The sequence below is a fragment of the Lepidochelys kempii genome, chromosome 2 (genome assembly GCF_965140285.1).
Source record: "Lepidochelys kempii isolate rLepKem1 chromosome 2, rLepKem1.hap1, whole genome shotgun sequence".
Classification (NCBI taxonomy): Eukaryota; Metazoa; Chordata; order Testudines; family Cheloniidae; genus Lepidochelys; species Lepidochelys kempii.
Genome location: NC_136381.1, coordinates 169,842,867 through 169,866,194, shown reverse-complemented (window position 1 = coordinate 169,866,194; position 23,328 = coordinate 169,842,867). Strand labels below are relative to the sequence as shown.

Sequence of the window (23,328 nt, the reverse complement as noted above, 5' to 3'; positions counted from 1 at the left end):
TACCAAATGATTAGGAGAGCAAAAAAAAAAAAAACAAATTATGTCTAACAATTTCTCTTTTCATACTACTGTCCTGTAATTCAGGCAAAGTCTTCTCCATACTTTCCACTGAAAAACATGGCTCTTTCAAACTACAAACTGTTTTTATATAGACTGAACAAGCTTGTGATTCCAGCAGGACTATCAAGCAAGTTTTCTGCATATTTTCAACCCACTCACTTTAACTTGCGATGTAAGTCAATGAAGAATTTGGCTCAAAGGTGGACATTCCAAGTTAAAAGATGAAAAGGCTGAGAAAATACAGTGATGTGAGCCAATTATCTGCATTTAAATTCCACTTGGTTGAACTTCAGACAGCCAGAAACCAAAAATTTCCTTATCACAAATGAAAAAAATCATAAAACATATTGCTGTGTTAGCCTCAATCACCTTTGTTTGAATTAATGATAATTTATTTCATTGAAAGACAAATTTCAGGGAAATGAGGGAGGGAGAGTTTGAAGGAGCATTAATTAATGAATTCTTTGCTGTAATTTATCTGTCCAGAATTCTAAATACCACTCCAAGTTACAAAGCCGCTATCTTTCACATAATTATTCTACATGTTTGGTTCAAATCTATAGTTTTGCAATCGAGAGCTTTTCCTCACAGGAAACTAGCCTGGATTCACGGTCACATTTCTAATCACTTGTGATGTTCGCATGGAGAGATTCCCTTTCTTTTGCAGCAGACATTCCATTGGTGCCAACAGCCTCATATGCTTTTGTTCCTAAACCAAACAGCTCACTTTTTTGCTGCGGATAGGTCTCCAATGGGATTTTACTGCCTTTCTCTAGAGTCTGTCCTTTCTCTAGACAGAATAAATAATATATCATCCACTTCCTAGACATTTTGGGAAGCACCAAAAGGAATGTCAAATGAAAGATAGTGGTGTAGCCTTATGATTAATACAGCTTTTTGTGGGAACAGACTGGAAGGAATCCCTAATTTTGGTGCATAATATGTGCTCTTATCTGATATGTGGGACAAAGGGGAATCAACAGCAGTAATCCCTTAGAAACTGCGTTGGGAGCAAGCTGAAAAAACAGTTGGCTATGTGATAGCATTTTCCCTACAATGCAGTTGTCCTCTCTACATTCTATAGCTGCTCCTTTGGAGTCACATCTATTTGAGCTGGGGAAGCAAGCTACTCAATACGGCACGTTCTTCAACTTTATTGTAATTTATGCTACTCCCGGTATGGTCATTCGGTGCCATTTGGACTGGACATTCCCACAATGGTCTTAATATACATTGGAAGGAAAATGCATGTAAATTGGGAAACATGCAGAGCACGAGAGAGTGCTACCAAGCACAGGGGAAGGCTGGAGGCTAATGGAGTAAGGAGCTGCCCATGGGGAAAGCCAGAGATCTCTGTAAGTGGCTTCTATAGATTCCAGACCTCCAGACTTTTGGGGGTTCCCATTTCTCAGATCTGCACTACCACAGGGCCTGCCTCCAGTGGAGACAATGAGATACAGCAAACACATGATGGAAGCCTCAAAACTATTTGAGAAGCAAAAGATTTGGCACTTAGATTCTGTACTGGGTAACAGATGGCACCGTTCTTCTCATTTAGCTGAAGAAATGATTAACCCAAAAAGGGCAGCAGTTGGGGATCGCATCTGCTTTAATCAAACCATAGTTGTTTAAATAAAAGCTCGGTTGCTTGGGTATCTGTTTAGAGTCTGGGCTTTCGTGCTGAACTCCATATTGAGAATGTTTGTGCGACAGGAGAGAAAAATGTTTGAACTAAACAAAGTCAATGTGAAATGTCACAGGCTACCAACTCTGGAACAAGACACTCCAAGTGGTAGGGCAAAAACATCATGTCCCTTCCAACTTCCCTATTCAAGTCCTAAGCCCCTGTTTCAAAATTAGATATGCCAAGATGGTTATTAAATTTCCATTCAGTCAAATTATCTTTGATGTGACATTCCCCAGATGGAGCTGCCTAACAACTAGTCCCCAGATGAATAAAAAAAACAAGCTATTATTTCTTTTTCCCTAGGAAGGTTACATGTCCTGGATAATGAGAACCCAGCTAGATCTCAAGAGGAAATGTGTGCCTATTATGCTGAATCTATCTATAGAACTTTTCCCTCTTAAATTCCTCCTCCTTGGCTCCAAGTCTAGTGGCCACCACACCCGCTGCAGTGGTAATGGCAAACAGAAATGCCAATGTGCTTGCTTCCAGCATAGCCTAGCCAAGGCTGACCATTGCCTCAGCCACACATTCCTGCTCAACTATATCATTTGAAGTGTCACTGCACTTTTAAAAAGTCAAAACAAAACAGATAGCTGCTTGGAATAGCCCTGCCCTTTGCCGAATGCTCAATAATGTATCAGAGCAACTGTACAGCACTCTGACAACTGAAGACTAAAAAACACTTGGTCAAGATCTTTTGGTCTGTGGCTTCTTCGACTGATGCAGGTCAGGGAAGAGGTGGCAAATATAGCACTGCCTCCCTTGATCGTTGGGCCACCAGATGCCAGTCTGATCCTGTGGTACAACTTAGAGCAGCCTGAAGGCCATTCTAGCAGCCAGGGATCACTGAGATGTTGGAGTGGTCTGGTTCCTTTCCCCAAGGCATGGCCACTGCACTTGAGGCTGAGAGTGTGGGGTAGTGCAGTGAGTCACTATGGCAACTCTGTGCATCCAGGGACTGCCGCATGCTAAGGAATCCTCTCTGTCCCCTAAGCTGACCCTAAGAGGTGGTTTTATTTCGCTCGAGTGGCAGGGAGCTGCTGAATCACAGCAAAGAATAAGGGCCCTTAACAATAAAACAGGATGACCAAGGAATCAGATACTTCATTTCTTCGCATCATATTGTTTCAGGTGAAGAATGAGCATTTGTAGGTTTGGCTACTAATTTTATAAATCTCCATACTGCAGACAGTCACACACACACACACGAGATATAACTAGAAACCTTGTCCTTCAACTCAGATCTCCATCATTTCGCTGGCAGTAATAGCACGTCCTTCACTCTGTGAGCCAGGCTCTAGAGGGCAACATTGCACCCTCCCTCACATGCACAGATCCGGTACATTACATACTTCTCAGTGGCATTTTAAATTTACCCAATTCCTTTTTTCACCCTCAGCCGCCTATTTTTCACCACCCCTCCCCACCGCTCCCTGCTTGTAATGTACATTTGGAAACAACTGTAATGTCATCAAACGGAAGAGAAATGTACTAACCTGCACCCTGCTTTAGGAGCTCTGCTGCTGAGTTTGCAGCAGTCTGTGGAGCTGTTTCTGCGATCTCCTCCAAGGGATCTGCAAATATGAACCACCACACACATTTCTATTGCGACTTGGATTGAGAGGTCAATCCAGAAAGTCAACTAGGAGTCGAGGTCTTGAAATTATGACCTCCCTATACCGGACGACTCTTCACCAGAAACATTAAAAAATCCCTGCAATGGCACAATTCCATCCAGGATGTGTGATTATACACGTGCTGCACAATTTATTGGGGTGCTAGAAGCAGAACTCTTAATAACCCTGTGGTTTCGTGCTAATCACAGATAATTATGTATTACTGCTGAAAGAGACATCATCATGTCGAAATGCTTTTTAAATTAACCTATTTCCTCACTCAGGTTACAAAAAATCCTCTTATAATTTTAAGATTAATTTGAGGAGCTATAATTTATATTCATCGCTTTAGCAGAACACGCTGAAATTTGATCAGTGAAATTGATCTGGTCAATTTCATCTTTTTTGCGTCGGCTTCTGAATCTGTATTTGCAAGTACTCATGGCACAAGCAAATGGTACAATTTGTAGGCTGTTTTAGAATCTTTCTGCTAGAATTTTTTAAAAAAACCCTCAGACACATTTTGATTTTTCAGTTTTATAAAAGGCTGTACAGAACCTATATATGGGGCTATATTTGGGTATGACATAGTTTCTCTTTCAGTATGATCAAGAAAAACAGAGGCCCAGATTCACTGCTTACCATCGGACCGCTCACAAGCTTACAGTTAAGTACATGTTTAGTGCTGTATGAATCAGGACCAGAATAAGAGACAAAAGACAGTTCATGCTTTAACTCCATCTCTACATTAAAAGGCTTGATTGTATCAGACTAGATACATTCATTTCACCGCAGTAGGCTCGTCTAGGGCAAAAAGACAAATGTTTCAACCGTAAACTTTCTGTTAGAACCAAATGAACTTCCAATTTTATCTGATAAGGAAAGGTGGCGTGAGCGCACCCATCACAGTGATTTTTCTATCTAGCTATCTAAAGACAGATCTCTGATCCACATTCTTCCACAGTATGTTATTCTGCTTAAATGGTTTCATTAAGATATTTCATGGATTTACATATTTCGAATGCTATGTTAGAGTACACAGACATACAGCCTTTAGGAGCAGAAAAGTTTAAGAGTTCAATGGAAAACCGCAAGAATGTTTAACATTTCAGTAATACATCTGGTGTTTGCTTTATAGGGGAGAATAAACAGACAACTGAATTATGGGCCAAAAATACACAGAAGCTTTTTTGTTGATGGTGCTAGAGAAATTTATGGAGTCACCACAACCCAAAATAGAATTATAGTCCCATACTCTATGTGCTCTTTAATATTTATTTATTGCAATATTTAGACCTGCATAAACTGCTGTTTCTTTTCCTCAACCACACCCTAAGGGTACCTGCTTTTTTAAAATCCTACTTTTCCCCCTTAGAGGACTCTTGCTACCTGTGCTTGAGTAAAGACTAGTTGAATCTAACTATACCTGGGTGTGATGTCAAATCTGCAAAATAATTTTTTTTTTAAATATTGGATTGCAGTGCTAATCACCATGAGTTATATATGTTTATTACTGGGGCATCACAGTACCAGGGCCAGCTCTAGGCACCAGAAAAACAAGCAGGTGCTTGGGGTGGCACATTTCTAGGGGCGGCAGTCCGGCGCCGGCCCTAGAAATGTCCCCTCGCCGCCCCAGCTCTGCCTCCTCCCCTGAGCGCGCCACCACTGCTCCGCTTCTCCCCGCTCCCTCCCAGGCTTGCTGCACGTGTAGGAAGCCTGGGAGGGAGGGAGGGAGGAGAAGCCGGGTGGCCGCGCGCTCCGGGGAGGTGGCGGCGGTGGTGGAGCGGAGGCGAGCTGGGGGGGAGCGGTTCCTCAAACCCACCCAGCGTGCCCCCCCCCGTTACTTCCTGCGCTCCCCCCTCACCCTTGCTTGGCCTCCTCCCCTGAATGCACCGCCTCTCCCTCACCTGAGAGGGAGGGGGGAGAAGCGGAGCAGCAGCGTGTTCAGGGGAGCAGAGCGGAGGTGAGCTAGGGAGGGGAGTTGTGGCGGGGGGAGCCACAGGAAGCAATGGCGGGGAGGAGGAAATGCGGCACGCCCGGGGGAGGAGGCGGGGCCAGGGATTTGGGGAAGGGGTTGGGAAGGGGCGGAGCCGAGGGTGGGGAGGCACGGAAAAAAAGTGGGGGCGGCCAAAAATTTTTTTTGCTTGGGGCGGCAAAAATCTTAGAGCCGGCCCTGCACAGTACTAATCAATTCCGAACTGCAGCTTGGACAAAAGCTGCTTGGCAACTGTCTGACATTCTTTCCTACGCTTTCTTGTTCAGAACTTTACCCTGACATGTTCACCTGCCTTCAGATATAGGTATTTTGAAGTGGATCCCTGGTTGCGTATCACTTTTATTTTGTATTTTGACTAGCATACCTCTGTCTGGGATGAGTAGTTTGCAGGGTAATGCCAGAGGAGTAATGGAATGTTGATACACCAAAGCTGTCAAACTCCCTGTGGTTAAAAGAACAACAAGACAGGCAAGATTACTTTTTGTGCACAAATAGAATGCTTACGAGGTATGTTTGCTTTTCAATAATTTACAGGCTCAAGAAAACCCTTAAAAACATTTTTCCCCCTTGGCTCCTAAGGCACTTTAACAACTACTTTTTTTGGTAATTTTTAAAAGATCCATCTTCTCATAATTTATTGCGTCTAACTCCTTTTACATGAACTGCAGTTCCCTCCCCCCCTTCATCTGCTTAAATAATTTACTTTAAAGAGAAAGATGACAATGATAATGTGCTTTACGACTATTAACATATTAAGTCTCAACACCCATAAGAGGCAGTAAGAACAGACAAGCTAAGCAATCTGTCCAATGTCATGCTGTGAGGCTGTGGAAAAGCTGGGAAAATAACTCAAGTGTCCTAACTTCTGGTTCCCTGCTCTAACCACCAGGCAGTCGAGTTGGTTTGTGTTTTTATGGAAAAAAGAACAGCTAGATGAATTCACCACCTCCCCAGGTGAGGCCATCTGTATGATATCCCACATTAAATCATGTCTCCTTCTAATTAGTGCTGTGAGACACCATTTGCTGTAACTATATAGCAAGGCTGAGATTTTCAGTTCCACCTAAGGGATCTGGACCCTCTGTTCTCTTTAAAATGTCAATGCACATTTTACACTCTATATTTGGAGGGGTGATTGGCCAGTCTATTAGTGCCTTTCATTCCAGTCACTGAAAAACATGAATAACCCAACAATATTTCAGTTCTGGAGAAAATTATAGATGGATTTATTTTAAATTATTTTCTATAGACTACCAACAACTGCTGTAAAATCAGAGCCCAGGGCCCAATCTTACAATTGCTGAGCACCTTCCTTTCTTGTTGATGTCACTGGGAGTTGATGCTGCTCAACAATTCAGAGATCTGAGCCCTAATGAGCATGGCCATAGAGGGGTCCTTTGTAGCTGCTGGAGGGCAGGGAATGGCTGGATGCAGAAGGGGGGTGGCATCACAGGTGAACTTGGAGATGGGCATGAGGATCCCCATTGTGAAATATCTCCATTATGGATAGCACCTTGTAAGGGCAGCAAGAGTAGTCTGTGAAATAGCTATACAGACATGTCGCCACTCCACAGCTCAGGCAGGGAAGATTCCTCCCAATTCAGGCCCCAAATCATCAGTCTAGTGCCTGACCTGGCTACTTGGGGAGGAGCTATAGGACTCGGGAGTTAGACGGAGCTGCTAGCGGCTGCTGCGGTCTGAACGAGCCTTCAGACTGGTGAGTGCCGCTGTGCTTGAAGAGACAGCGCATGGTCTCTCATACACTTCCCCAGTAGCCAGCATATACACACTCTGTGCCTGTGCCTCTTTCTCTCTCTCTCTCTCTCACACACACACACACACACACACATACTCTGTTTCTCTCACACACACACTCTGGCTCTTTCACACACATCTCCCAACACATACTTGTGTTACTGTTGTTACTTCTTGCTACTTCTTGCAATGCACATATACTCTCTGTAATTTTATTTTTTCAGAGTGCTGCTATTTTAGTTTTTTGGTCTATGCATTTCATAATTTGATTTCTCTGTTGTGCTTAAATTTAATTATTTGAGCAGTGAGTTCTAAAATGCCTAACTTATCCTGGCTGGAGTAATTATCCCTATGGTAACTTTTAAAAAATATATATTATATCTAGGTTTTTTGTTTCTACTGGTGGCGCACATCTCCTCGATATTGGTGCTCATAACAAAGTTCATTCTGCACATGGATGGAAAAAATTAGAGGGAACATTGGACCAAAGTCCTATGGCAAGTCAAAAAGAAACTAGTCTTTCTGTGCCTCAGTTCCCCATCTTTAAAATGGAGGTGACAGGACTTACCTATCTCATTGGGGTGTTGTGAGGATAAATTAATTAAATGATTGTGAGGTGCTCAGATATTATGGCAGTGGGCCATACAAGTACCTTGGATACATGCTTCAAGTTAGAGGCAGGACTGAACTAAAACCTCAGGTTTGAAATACCTCCCATCTCAAACTGACAAAGTTTAAATCCCCCCCCCCGCCTTTTTTTTGGTTTGCTTTGGGGTCATCTTTACTTCAAAGAGAAGCTGCAATTAGTACATCTATTCCTGTTAGGGCAGTCTAACAAGAAGCGATGTGCTTCCATCACATTACAATGCTCTAGTTGGAATGTCCTCTACTACAATGTGCTTTTTTTCTATGTGGTCATATAGATTGATATAGAAGGCCATTATCATGACAATACTAAAATAGGTTCCTGCAGAAACCATCTCACAATCTTTGTGTGACATTTCCTCTCATGTTCCATTCTACGTTATGAAGCAGTCTGGCTGTATGCAAAATATCCTCATTTTTCATGTCCTGTTGATGTACAGCACTTACCAAAATATGGCTCGTTTGGGCATCCTTTCAACCGCACTCCCTTATGGGTGCATTCAATCAGAAAATGCCTGACAAGCTCATTTGACAAATCCCCCACTGTAGAAAAAAAGAAAACAAACACATGAAGTAAGCCAGTGAATAAGAGAGGGGGGTCACAAATTAGGAAGTGTTTATGATAGCTGCCTTCCTTAGAACTTCCTAGAACATAGCATTCAGACCGTGCACTAGCTATTCTACTGCTGTGTCACCATCCGCAATGAAACAGGCACTGTATAGCATGTTATCGACAGATAATCACTCCCAGCCTGCAACAATTCTGCCTCTGGTTGACACCTAGATGGGTACCAATGTCCAAAACCTCCAGGATGTGTCCCAACATTTTATAGGAACCAGTAGGTCAAGGAAAACAGCTGGTTGTTTCTTTTTCTCCTGAAAGTAAGGGAAGAAATAGGTGGGGTTGGCAATCAAGTCAAGACAAAAAATCAATGGCAGCTACGAAAAGGAAATATGGAAGAAACAAGGTCAGAAATTCTGATGTACTCACTAATGACAAGAGCTGGCAACCGGGTTAAAATGAGAAAAACAAAAACATACACACACACCCCGTTGACACAGATATAAAACTAGTAGTAGTCCTGGTCTGTACTCAGTTTAAAATATTACAGTAAAAGATTTACAGTGCGCCAACTCTAATGATTTTATCATGAATCTCATGATAGTTGATATTTTAATTAATACCCCACTTCATAGGGACAAGATTAGATGAGATTCTTGGCTTTCATTTAGAAAAGGGAAGTTTCTATAACGGTTGCAGAGAAAAGCTTGAAACTGTAACTTGAGCGTAACCGAAATACTAAAAATCCTGAAGGCAAATTAAAAATACCCAAAAGTTACCCTTAAAACATCTCATTAATTTTAAGCCAGACTCATGATTTTGGGGCATGATTCATGACTTTTCAAAGCTTGGGGTTGGCAGTAGTGAACATATAAATTTGGCGCCACCCATCGGCAACAAAAGGGTCACTCATTGTATGGTGATGGGGCAAAGTGGCCCAATAACAGATGAACTCAATAACAGATCCGCGAAAAGATTACAGATATTCCCCTTGTCTCTGATCTTATCAGTCACAGACCAGGAGACACATGACATCTGGTGACCACATTTCATTGACGATGTTCAAGCCAGCATAAATGAGTAAACTGGTTTCTATAGCAGAAACACTACACAAGCTAAAATGTGCTAAGTTGGCCCTTGAAGGACTGCTTACAAGAGAAAATTGGGGTGCCTTCTGATGCCACGATGCCAAAAGAAAAGGTGATGCAGGGGAGACAAATTTCTGCTCTCTGGGAAGGTCTGGTGGGAATCAGACTGGCTGGGAAACTTAGAGCAAGTGGTACAGAAGTTGCTGGCCATCTCCCTGCTTTTTACAGCATGATTTACTCAGTTTACGTAAGAGCAGGAGACAGACCCATTGGTTCTGTCTACAGTAGGCTTTTTAAAGTTTCCCACAGTTGCTACCATTGGTGCAGCTCAACCAGTGTTAGCAACTTAGCTAGGGTAGACAGGTTGCCAGTGGCCACTGGTACTTGAACTACCATGTATGTCGGCCTTCTCAGGCTCAAGTTAGACAACATGGCGGTTAAAATACCCACAGCCAGCCTTCATTAGAGTTCTCAGTTTTGCGATCACCAGTGGAGCTTCACTGTCTAGCACAGACAAGACCAATATGGCTGTTAAGCTGTTGTTATGTGATAGAAAACAAAGAAGAGGAATAAATGGTAAATTTTCCTCAAGGCAAAAGGTTAACAGCAGGGGGTGCCTCAAGGTTCTGTACTAAGTCTTGTATTGTTTCACATATTTATTAAAGATCTAGGAAGGGAGGAGGAGTGAGTTTTCAGACGACACAAGGTTATTTAGGTAAGTCAGGATTGGAGAGGACTTTCAGGAACTCTGGAGAAACCTAAACAAGCTAGGGGAACAGGGAACATGATGGTAAATGGAGTTCAATGTCGATAAATATAAAGTAGTGTAAATTGGAGGGAAACTCCATATGGCTTACAGGGTTCTAAAGTAACTGTATCAACTCAAGAAAGGGATCTAGGTGTCATTGTAGACAATGAAGATCACTACTCAGTGTACAGCTCAGTGTGGTCACAAAGCAAACAAAATGTTAGGATACATAAGAAATGGAATAGAGAATAATATGGGGAATGTTATAATGTTGATATATAAATCAACGGTGCGGCCTCATCTGGAACATTATGTGCAGTCCTGATTACCCCATCTCACAGATATTACAGAATTAGAGGGGTAATGAGAATAATCAAGGGCCTGGAAAAAATTAATAGGAAGAGAAACTGAAAAGATTGGCATTGTTTCTTTCAGCAACAAGATGATTAGATGGTGATGTTAGGGAAGTGAATAAAATAGTGAAGAGTATCAAGAAGGTAGATCAGGAACTACTGTTCTTCCTGGCTCAAACACAAGAAGAAGGCGACTTTGACTTAAATTAAAATGTGGCAAATCCAAAACTTACAAAAAGGAAATAATTTTTACCCATCATGTAATTAGACTCATTGCCACAAAAAGCTGTTGAGGCCAAGAATTTAGAAAGATTTTTTAAAAGGGATTTTTCAAATATGTTTATCAGAGTTACCATATTAATGATAAAATTTTGGAAGGTATATTAAACATCATGTTTCAGGATATGTGCCAATCTCTAATTATTAAAGATCAGATCAGCATGAATGTGGGGGACAGATTATCCCACATCTGTCTATTCCAGGGTTCTATACCTTGCTCTGAAGCATCTGGTACTGGCATTATCAGAGGCAGGATATTGAACTATACTGGCCTTCGGTCTGATCCAGTGAGGCAATTCCTATGTTCCTATTCTCCTTTTAAATCTGGAATAATGAAATCCAAGCTCCAGACCAAAAGTGCACTTGAAATAATTGGAAGAAGGAACAAAGGACAGAAACACTCCAAACAGACATTAACAGCTGCTATTTTTCAGTCAACCCAATTTTCTGCAGTTCTTTACCTCATTGGGCAACATTTACCAATGTATACAAAGGGTTCGGAAAGAGAAAAGTAGCAGCAAGAAGGTCAGTAGGCACGATCAGAGCCAAGAACACGTCTTAGACACTGCCTCCTGAGTTTCCATATGCTGCCTAATGCGTTCCATATGCTCTTTTCATTTTCCCCTTCAGGACTGACAGATATAAGTTATACGTTACGGCACAGGAGTCTGGGGGAACACATCTGTCACACTGCTTCTTGTTTAGCTACGCTAATTTTTCTCAGATTTATTTCTGATATACTGTTGTCTCAAAACAAATTCCCAGGCCAAAAAAGTTCCCTCTTCCATCAAGGCAAAAGTTGTGCATGGTGGTATTTGGCATGACACTGAGCCTTAGATCAAAACCAGACTTCTAATAACTGAGGAGGCTCAGCTAGTGAGTTGGTGTTGGATTCCTGTTAGGACAATATTGTATAGTACATGCACATCCAAGCTGTGTATATAATTACCAACCTGTGTATGAAACTACCAAGCATGACACAAACATGTTCCACAGTCCCACTGGGAGAGATTCTTATTCTCACTGCAAGGAATCCAAATTGAGACTTCTGAGTTGATCGACTCAGAATTGCACCTCTTGATGTTTAATTATGGAGAAAGGAGGATTTCTCTGAATTCTATATAGTAGTTAGGTCTTGCACACTCTGTGTGACAAAGTAAAGATGGGAGACATACAATACCTTTCTTGTTTAACTGCAGCACTGAAGGAGGAGGTGTAGCAACTTTCATTGCCAGGCCATAGGCTCCCCTGAAAGAATGGCTGTCTCGAACAATGAATGACCCTGGTTCCTTGTCCTTCAGAATGGCAATGGCTGCAAAGGATTCAGAGAGAGATTGAGAAAAGTGTTTCAGTCCAAGTAATAAACACAAAGGTACTGTTCCAAATCCTCATTTAAAGCACTAGTAAAGAATGCCAGGTTCTTTTGTCTCCCTCCTCACTGCCTTAGAACAGAATCAAAACCTTGGATCCTAACTCTGGATATGATTTTGCTATCTATTCAATGCTCAGACAGCACCAGATTGTGAACCCCTTGCTCATACTGAATAGTACCGTACTACATGTGTAGCTTAAAGGGCTCACAATCTCACCCACACTGTTTTACAAGTTCAAAGCACTGTACACACATTAATTAACTAATCCCCATAATATCCATGTGAGACAGACAAACATTATGTAGTAGAGACCAGGCAGAATCAAAACCTCACATCTCTCTCTCTCTTTTTTTTTTTCCTGGGGTGGGGTGGGGGGAGGGAGGGCATAGTCTCAAGCTGGCAACACTGATTTCAAGCCCTGATATGGAGTATGTTACTATTAATACTATTTGCAAAAATGGTAAAGGCTTTACAGGAGAACATCCTTTAAGAGACAGAACTATCTTCTCTTTCTGCCTTTGAGAGACCAATTTGGGAACAACTCAGCAAACAGAGGCTGGCAAATTGGCAAACACTCTATTTGGCATGAACATACACGAACATGTTCACAATTCCCTGCAATCAGAGAAGAGCCAGAACTTTCCTTCTCCAACGCTCTGTCCCAGCATGCATGTGCTTTTTGGCAAAGAGGAAAAGTTGATTCCTGAAGCTATTCTGTTTGCTTGTTAAAAAGTGTAACTGGGAGTATGGCCACAATAGTTGGCATGACAAGAAAATGCTGCTTTCTCTTCTACACAGCCCCCACAACAAACAGACATGTGTCATCATCCACTAACAGCCAAGTGGCACACAGTGCCAAGGCATTACAAGGTATACGAAAGGTATTCTCTCCCTCTTCTCTCATTTTAAGCAGGGAAGGAGGTGTAGGTAGGCATATACTTGCATTTTGAGATTCTAAGAATTGGAATACTTTTTGTTCTGTGATCTCTGCCTGGGGACTATGAGTTGGATTATACATAGCAAGACTGGCTTCCAGAGAGGTTGCTGCATGCCTTTGAATCAAAGTGCTCTGTAGCCCAAGGTCAGGAAGCCATGGGCTTAACTTTTCTTTGAATAACTTTGTGGCAAAGTCCAGGGTCATATAACAGGGTGCAGAATGGTGTGATTCCTCCTAATATCTTTGCAGAGTTCAGACTACTTTTCAGACTGTGTTTCTTTTCACTCATTGCTTAAATTTCAGCCAGCCTCCTGCATGTCTAATACTCAGCAATGCCGCAAAGAAAACCCAGGGAGAGCCTGATTCTGATTTTGGAGTCTTTACATTGTGCATCATGTCTTGTATGCACTGGCAAGGTCCTTCTACCTTTTGTGAACACAATAAAATATTCCAAAGTTGGAACAAATGTTAAATCACAGAAATTGCATAAATACTGGTGACTTCCTGCACACACTGGATAACAACATAGGCAAATCACGGAACTGCAAACATAAATACTCAGACTCCTGCATGAATAAGCAAATGCAGCAGTTTGCAAGTTGATATGAATTTTGTACTGCTCATCTATAAAAGATGTAAACATGGAGGTGGGTGGGGATGAGAGAAAAGTAATAGATTACTGCACTAATATGTGTTGAGGCTAATGTGGTAAATATGCAAAACTGTGCAATTCAAGAGAGTGTTTGCCTAATCCTTCTAACTACATCGGTCATAGGATTCCTCCCTCAGGCAAAGGGAAAAAAAACCATCGACACCTCCCATAATGTTAGTATTTTTAAAAAGGGGAAGAGAGATTATATTGGATGGACAAAAGTGAATATTAAACTGTTGGGAAGCATATTTTTAACTTGTTCAAGCAGCAGCCTGTTAGTTTTATTCCTTTCCTCTTTGGGCTCAACAAGTCAAGAGTCATCCTTTGAACATTCAATTCACTAATGGGCCCTGGACCAGTAAATCCTACACCCACGAAGTGTAAATCTTCTGTTTTTTACTACCTTCTTTTCCCCTGTGCTTGTGCTTTTACCTGCACTGTAAGACGCTGCAAACAACCTTACAGTCTGAGAAAGTATGCATTAGACAGATCCAGCAATTCACAGTTTGCCAGTAGCTGAAGGCTATGTTGGCTATGGTTCATTGGGACAATGTTAAAGGCCTTCCAGTCAAAGAAGACTATACTTTGACTATAAACATTATGTCTGTTCCAACAGCCTCATCTTTGCTATCTGACATGCAGACCTGATCTGAGTCCATCACAGAGCTGTCGTATTCCATTAGGCAGGATTCAGAGTATTTGAATTTTACAATTTACTTATATGTATGCAGGGATTGTCTTCTCATATAGCAGCTGTTTGTAAAGCACATAGAACATTGTAAGTGCTACTGCAAAGAGAGAATGTAATATATGTATTATTATATTGCCTTAACTCCGGGTGTGCCTGTGAAATGGCAATGGAGTTTTCCTTGGGGATCGACAACATAGGGACAACCAAATAAATAATAAACTGTTAGAATTATAAACTTCTCCAAAATTCTGCAGCCTGAAATTCTGTAGCAACAGTCTGAGGCAACCTATATTAATCTTAAACATCACTAAATCATAATCCTCTGGATGCTGCATCTATGTGTACTCAGGTGACGCCTCTGACTGCCAGATGCTGGGACCAGACAACAGGAGTTGGATCAATTGATAATTGCCCGTTTCTTTCATTCCCTCTGAAGCATCTGGCACTGGCTACTGTCAGAAGACAAGCTGCTGAGCTAAATGGACCATTGGTCTGACCCAGTATGGCCGTTCTTATGTCTCAGACTGACATAAGTGAGGTGGAAGGTTTTTTCTGGAATACATGTGCATGTAAAAATTATATATATTTATATAAATACTCCCCGGAGGATTATAGTTTGTTGAGGTGTAGGATTAATACAGGCCACCTGGGACAGGAGTTGCAGAATTCCAGACTGCCAACTTTCAGAGAAGTTTCTTATTCTGGGTAGTTTATCATTTTTTTGGGATGTCCCTATCCTGCTGATACCCATGAAGAATACTTTCTATTTCCCATCCCCATTGTACAAGCAGAGATGCAGTTAAGGCACTAAGAACTGTAACTTGTGGAACGAGCATAGTAAGTATGGAACCACTGACAACTAGCTTTAAAAACCAGCTGTAACAGTTGCGGGCAGTGGCTGAGGTGTCTTGGTAGATCTGCATGGGAGAAGCTTGCTCTGTATTATACTTGGTTCTCTGACCTGTTAGCATTAAATTTACGTACACTTTACAAAACATAGGGCTGACTCCATGCCAGATGAGCACTCAGTTACCTGAGGAGATGATAAGTATAGGTAGCTTTTTGCCCTGCCTCTCCAAATCCTGGAAGTCAAATTGGCCTGCAAGTTAGAGCAGGCTTAGGATAACTTGTACTGGTGAATAATGATCCCTTGAGCCAGGATCACCGGAGCACATTGTGCCTTCCTCCCCTCTGCGTTCCTTCAGCATGCCCTGGAAAGTTCCCCAGTACCAGCGGGAAAAGACTGGAGGGGATGGCTATGCCAGTCCCTAATTCCCCTAGGGAAAATCTTCAGCTACTGCCATTAAGTCCCCTTTGGGTCATTCCAGAGGATCTGAGGATCTGGCTCAAATTAAATCCAAAGTCCTTTGTCACTTTCTCAAGGGTTATTTAACAAAACCAGTCCTCCTACTAAACTGGGTGCTTGGCCTAAGGGCCTCTAGTCCGCCTATTGCTAAGGCCAGAATTATTTTTACATTTGTATGTAAAGAAATCTAGACCCCAGACACCAGAAATTTATACAGAGCACTCCTGAACAGCCCTTCTGCAGCTGAACACCCTGCAGAAGATGATATTTGGTATACCTTGTTCTCTTGAAATATCTGGCTTGTACCAGAACTTGGATGTATCTTGGACAAATTTTACGGTCACGTGTTTATCAGTTGGGTTTTCTGTTAAATAAAGGTAAAAGAAAATTAAAAAAAAAATCAATATACACCATAACTGCAAAGGGCATTTCCTGCTGTTAGCTCTCACCTCGGACAGTGAGGTGCTGATTAATTTAGGAATTCAGAGTTCAACCAGAGGAGGTGGGGGGAGAGGAACATCACAACTAAACTAGTAGTCTGGGAGAGTTTTGAAGCTGCTTTGAGAAATAAAACATACATCACATGATACTTTGACTAGTGCTATTAAAGTTCCATTTCCCGCAAGCTATAAAATATGAAAACTCAGAGTTATAAAGCTACATTAAACATTTAGTTCCTCAGTAAGGCCTGGCTACGTCTGAACACAGACCAGATGACAAACAGCCACATTCGAAGTATTCTTGCCATGAGCCTAGCAAGGATGCAGGACAAAGCCAGCCATTATTAAGAGGAATTGGCCCAGTCACTACTTACTTGTGGGCTGGCAGCAGAGAGAGGGCTGCATTTGACTGACACATCCAAAAAGGCTCAGAGAAAGCACTCTGGAGTTTTGTCTTTAGAAACAATACATCTAAAATAAGTGAAGTGTCTCCTCTTACTACAAACAGTCACTTCATTCGCTATTCAACATCCACTATTTTATAAAGTATCTAACATCCCACCCTACTCACACGCTCATATAAAAGGTGTCAGTTTAACTATAAATACATCCTGGCATAAAACCTACCTGATAAAGGGGAAGTGCTTAAAACTTTTGAAAAGTCCGGAAGGACATTTGGGAATGGGATGCTGATTGTGCTCCCGCTATGAGGGCTGGAGAAGCCACTTGAAGAAGGAGAGATGGAGCCAAAAGAACGGTCTCCCTCAGAAGTCCTCTTCTTCTCTGGAAGAGGTGGCTGTGGGTGCAGGTTCATTCCATGGTGCTGTTGAATTGTGCTGCTCTGGCTTTTGTGTCCAGAGGCCACTGTAAGCAAGTTGTGGGCCAAAAAGCCATTGTCCGCTGTACTTGCCAGTGGCGAGCTCATAGTTTTGGGAGAGCTGCTAGTATTGGCCATGAAAACAGGTTGTTTCTCCTCCAGTGGTGGGCTACTGCTAACGCTGGTCCCACCATAGTTCAGGTAGGCCCGGGCACTGGGATGGGCAGCAGGCTCTTGTTGCTGGTCTAAGGATGAATCCTCTCGGCTGTTCAAAGAGATTATTTGCAATCCTGGGGATTGGAAATGGGACAAGAGCGAGCCGTCCTGAATGGGGCTTGAAAATTCTGAGGACACAAGGTAATTTCCTGTAGGCCTGCTGTTCCCCAGCACTGACAGCTGGGGTGAAGGGGTGGACTTAGTGTTGCTTTCTAGCCAGTGGCATTCAGTTGCAGAAGGACTGTTCAAAAAGAAAATGTCACAACCAAATCATTCCCATATGTCTTGAAAACATTTCATTGCACAATGCCTTTATTCCAGTCTTTAGCAATAATCTTTAACAGCAGTAAATAATAATCTTCACCAAGACAACAAAACCTGACACTTCTATAGCACTCTCCACGCATGTATTCTCAAGACACTTTAATTAATTGAGACCATGTAAGGTTTGCATGATTATCCTCATTTGCCAGACAGGGGAACTGAGACACCAACAGTTCAGAGACTTGCCCAAGGTCACAAAATAAATCAGTGACAGAGCCAGGAATAGTATTCAAGACTCTTGACTCCCAGGACTGTGTCTTAACCGTAAGATCATTCATATTACAAAAGAGGGGAGTAAGGTCCATTGGGAAATGTAAGTGCATATAAGAAGGGCAAAGAAAATAGTGCAGAACACAGAAGGCAGCATGCAACACCACAGACACTTTTTCCAAGGTTTTGCTTCACCTATGAAACTAGAGGTTTGAACATTAAACAAAGGACTGTTCCATTTCTGAATAATTGTACTTATCAGTGTGCAGAAACACCACCCCCTGGACACATCATCTCTCCATGACAAGAGTTTGGAAAGGCAAAGACAGTTTATTCCCCACCACCAAACACACACACTTCTAAAAGTCTACTGCACTGAAGCTATGGCTGAAAAATATATTAGCAAGTACTTGTTATAGAGAGGGGGGGTTTGGGCGGGGCTAGGTTGGCAAGGGAGAACAAGCCCGCACTGTATAAATGAAGGGAGAAAAATTGAGTTAAGAACTTAAAAACACAGAGAAGGGATTTAGTTGAAAGGGCACTGTGGAAATGGATGCCAGATCTGTGCATGCCACAGAAACTGCACAATAACACAGGAAAGGAAAATGAAGAAATGAAGACAAAATAAAAAAGTTGAAAAGGTAAGGGTACTTTGAAAAGAAATGAGAAGTATTAAAAAGAAAGGAACAAAGTTTCAAGATAAACTTTAAAATGAGGGACTTACACTTTGATTTTTTAATGATTTCATATTAGCAGTATTGGCAGTGCCTGATGCTGAGGTCTTAACTCTCTATTTGCAATTCATGGTTATTTATAATGACAAGTCACATCTTTTCAGACTGCAGTTCTAAGATATGTTATTGGGGATTTGTAAATATGATTCACAGTTTCTCAGGCTGGAAATATCCTCTCTCTAAGCACTAGTTTTAAAGGAAACCAGAAGAAGGGAAAAGAAACCAAAGGCATCAGGATGCTTATGAAGAGCTTGACACTTCAGCCAGCTAACATCAGCTAACAGAAGGGCAGTTCTGAAAACTACTGTGAAAAAGACGCCAATTAACCATGAATAGAGATGGTAATTAGACACACCCAGAGATGTGGGAGGTGAGATCAATAATAATCAAACAGTGCAGGGATGGGGTCCTGGGTGAAGACAGTAGCTATCCACCTAGGAGTCTGGGAACAGGAAGCCCTATTTGGGATGGCTAGGCAGCTGGAGTGCTGTGACCTCTGCTATTGGGGCTGTTCATAATCTTCTCACTGTTACCCTGTAGCTTCTCCCCGTGTGCTTGTTGTATCCACCTGCTCTCTCTCATTTTATATTTAAATTCTATGCTCTTTGGGACAGGGATCAGCTCTTTTATGTCCTTATACTATGCCTACCACAATGACACCCTGCTCCTTGATTTGGGCCTTGGATGGTACCACAAAACAAATAATTAAAGATAATAAAATTTCTGAGGCAACTGGGCAGTTGAAAATTAAATCAATTGTTGACCATCGTTTTTGCCCTGTCTCTCTGAAAAATGTTTTCACCAAATGTCTTATTTATTAGAAATATATTTGCTAAAATGATAGAATGATACACATTGTAAACAGTGTTTATTTGTTCTGCACCAATATGTTTTCAATATGAAATGTGATGGGATTTTCCCCAAATGGCTTTCAGTAAAAATATCGGGAGCTGTTAGCACTCTGATGAGTATGTACGAACTTGCACTGACATATAGCAAAGCAGTGAATTAAAAGAGATTTGGATCTCTATGTATTTTGACACCTAAAAGTTTTTCTCAGGCAGATCAACAACCTCTATAATTACTTCTAAAATTTTTAAAAGCCATACAGCCCCCCTTCAATACATGCACGTAATATACCAAAGAACATGCTCAGCATTTCTGAAAATCAGGTATTTACTGTCCAAGGACTTATGTTCACTGTGAAGTTGAATTGAGTTCTTATTCAAGTGTTCCCCCTAACCTGAGTCACATCCATCCCCAAAAACCTCTTGCTCAAATGTGGCAGTTATTTATCCAAATTGGCTGGCCTGAAGTCTCAATGTGCTAACATTGTCATTCTGCAGTGTGGACATAGGCCTAATGACACAGATGGAGACTGATTTTGTAAGAACCCCAAACTTCTAGGTAGAAGAAAAGCCCTGGCAAGTTCCCACCTTTCTCCGGTTGGGATGGAGCTGTTTCTGGAAATGGCGCACGCAGATACAAAAGGCCGCTGACACGAAGGAGCTGTCTGCATGTCAGTCCTCAGCAAAGCGGGATTGGTGCCCATGGTGCTGTCAGTCATCACAACCGAGTGGTTAAGGCCTTCCATGTAACTTCGAGATTCTGTAGTAAACGAAATGAAACAAAAAATATTTTAGAAACTCAAATTCTCTGATATCTCAGGTGCAGATTTCATTAAAAAATTGCAAAACAACATACGGATTTACTGTTCCCTTAGCCCCTTCTTTTAACATGAAACATACAATAGACTTTATTACATTTATTTAAAAGTTGATCTGATTTAATGAAATTTAAAAGGTACAACACTGCATTGAACGTTGTAAATTTCTAGCAAATGAACAAATGAGAGAGAGGGCGGAGGGCACAGAACTTCACTACTGAAGTTGATTGATTAACTCTCCAGGGTATGTCCTCTAATTCTTAAGATGTGAAGAGATAAAATTGAATATTTAAAATTCTTTCCCACATTCCTCACCGCTTGGTAGATGTAAGACAGAGGACAGGGAGATCTGTAAGCAAGTTTCACTTAAATTCAGCATGTACAATATCCTTTCTCCATTCCTTCACTCATTGAATATCTAAGCTTCCTTTCACATTGGCATTTTAGGCACTGATCATTCTCCTTGCTGTTCATTTGTTCAGATGGAAATAGAAAGGACACAATTGGGATTAAAAGACACTCAAGTGGGACTGGGTTGATATGGGCTTAGTTGCTGGTGCTGCTGCAGACTTCAGGTGTGACCTTAGTCATGAGACATGCACACAAGCAAATTTGCAACCCTCTTGATTGGACTAGTTTAGGCAGGTGAGCGCAAACCTCTCCGCAACCCCAAAATCAGTTCCGAAACCAATTTAGGTCTGGTCTACATCATTTTTGTCCTGCTTTTAAATATATCGGTTAGGGGGGTGATTTGATACTGAAATAGTTAAAATCAGTATGCGGATGTGGTTAAACTGGTATACAAGTGCTTTCAACTGGTACAGTTTATTCCTCTTCCCTTAGAGGAATAAGCTATACTGGTATAACTGTGTATAATGCTAGGGGGCTCTACTGCTTTAACTATGTCAGTTGCAAACCATTATCATTTAAAGCAGTACAAAAACTGTGTATAAACAAGCACGTAGTTCAATCTGTACAATTCTCTCTTCTAGATAAGGCCTTGCACTCTGATCCTGCAAACACTTAACATTTGAATAACTTTGTGCACATGAATAGTTCCATTGACCTCAGTGTTTGCGGGACTGGAACCTAAATAAGGTGACTACAATGGAAAAGTGATGTAATTACTATCCCTTGAGTTAAGACACTTAAAAGAAGACTGAACAAAGCATAAGAAAGCAGATTGTAGGGGACCACCCGGCACTGCCACTGGGGAATAGCTAAAATGTCTTTTCCATATCTAACATTTCTGATTCTGTGAACAGTGAGCTGTATTGGAGAACAAGTCTAAAGTGAAGCCTTCCTTTACACTTCACAGGAGGGCAAGGCAGTTACATAGTTTGAAGAGGGAGTGAGTGAGGTACTTTGAGACAAATACACGAGATAACATCATTGGCAAATCAATGCTTAGTCTGAAGAGTATTCAAATTCCTTACATAGCACACATACTGTAGGGAGTTATAATATGTCAACCATCACAAATCTAACTTTCAGAGGGAAGAATTAGAAAAAAAAAATCAACTTCGTGCTACTATCCCAGACCTACAAAGTAAACTAAGAAATACTGTAGAAAGGACTTATTTTAAAGAGAGACTCTGGAGAATCTGAATGTGTGTCTACTGTAGAGTTGCAGGGCCGGATTCTAGTCTCACACTGGTGTAAATGTAGTCGAAATCAGGCTCGCAGTATCAAAATACCACAGGACCAACCCTCAACTGCTGACTTCAGCCAAAATCAATGTGGGGCTTCTCTAAACTAGGTTTTAGGTGTGATGTTAAAGCCTAAGGAATTGAGCCCTTTCACGCATGCCAAAGTACAATTTCTTTTTCTTGATTAGAGATTTAGAAGGTGTTAATTAGTTTGAGCTAGAGCTTAACATCACACCTTTAATGTCTAATCTAGACCTAGGAGGCTACCCACCTTCCCTCCCCCAGGCTGTTGTAGGCTGTACAGGGCTGCCACAAGGCAAATACTCTATGAGGGTACTTGTCATGCAGGGTGGAGAGCTACTCAGGGCCGGGGAGCCTATTTACATAATTTCTCCTCTTCTTGCCATACCTCATTGCTGCATAGATCCTGTGGGTCCTCCCTGAACTCTGGGGTGATCTGCCCTGGGATCATTTTTCAGACAGCATATACAGCTAGCTGTCTGGGGCTAATGCAAACTTCACAAACCAGAAGCAAGGCCAAGGATTGACCCAGTATGATTATTTATTTGCATTTCTGACAAGATTCACCTTGCTTCTGGGTTTGCTCTCTAACTGTAAAAGGACTAGCTAGGTACAATGAATCTTTGGTGGGAGGGGGCATTACCCTTCACAAACAGTTGAAAGCATCTTACTGCACCTCAGTTAAGTTCATAAGAGCCAATCCAAATTACAAACAACAAACACACAACATTATTTTTTCTGAGAACAGTGTTATTAAAAGAGATGAATTGGGGCTTGATGCTCTGCTGTTTCAGCCGTCATTTGCACCTGTACAAAGCGAGGACATACTGGTGGGTGTAAAGCACCGTTATCCTGATGTAAGTAGCATTTTACAACCACTTGGCACGGGCATAAGGCAGTAGAAAACCAGGCCCTCTCGCCAGCAAAGACTAAAGTGAGGTCTCTGTTCAACTACCCTCCTGCCCCATACCAATGTAGCAAACTAAGCACTTCCCATGAAAGCAGCTTTGTTTATAATTCAATTAAAAACAAGCCTGCTGAGTATCCTGGCTGTGTCCACTATTGTCTGATTTGGTGTCTACACTCACAGCACCAGCTGTTAACCCTTTTAACACAAGGAACCCCACATCTATACAGTATTGTAGATTCTGTGGATTCCCATACTCCTGGGGATACATCATGATAGCATCTGTTCACCCCAACACATTGGTGCTTCTAATCAAGTGCACCTGCTGAATCTATATCTTTTAGCACAGTGACAAGTTAAAGTGCAGTTCTGCTTAGAAAAATGACACTGAAAAATTGAATCATATGTATTGTGTCTCAATGTCTCCAGGTCAAATCTGCACATCTTACAAGTAAAGAGATGGTTTTCATAATTACCAGTCCTGCAAACTCATCCTGGGATCTGAGAGCCAAACTATTATATATCACCCATAAGCAAAACCTTTACAATTAGAACTTAGATAAGAATTGTGCTGCTTTGCGAGCCAGAATAGAATT

At 41.7% G+C, this 23,328-nt stretch overlaps 1 protein-coding gene across 13 annotated transcripts in view; it reads right to left on the bottom strand.

The window, feature by feature from the left end:
- Nucleotides 1-23,328, bottom strand: part of TNS3 (tensin 3) — a 418,803-nt gene that overhangs the window by 7,832 nt on the left and 387,643 nt on the right. For 12 of the 13 annotated variants that reach the window (XM_078851678.1, XM_073332748.2, XM_078851677.1 and 9 more), the window contains 7 exons: nucleotides 19,926-20,097; nucleotides 16,816-17,462; nucleotides 16,026-16,112; nucleotides 11,970-12,101; nucleotides 8,207-8,302; nucleotides 5,724-5,801; nucleotides 3,244-3,321 (listed from right to left, as the gene is read on the bottom strand). In XM_078851678.1, coding sequence (XP_078707804.1) covers nucleotides 3,244-3,321; nucleotides 5,724-5,801; nucleotides 8,207-8,302; nucleotides 11,970-12,101; nucleotides 16,026-16,112; nucleotides 16,816-17,462; nucleotides 19,926-20,097 — 1,290 coding nt within the window. The remainder of the gene's footprint in view (nucleotides 1-3,243; nucleotides 3,322-5,723; nucleotides 5,802-8,206; nucleotides 8,303-11,969; nucleotides 12,102-16,025; nucleotides 16,113-16,815; nucleotides 17,463-19,925; nucleotides 20,098-23,328) is intronic. The other variant, XM_078851681.1, reaches the window with a different exon arrangement.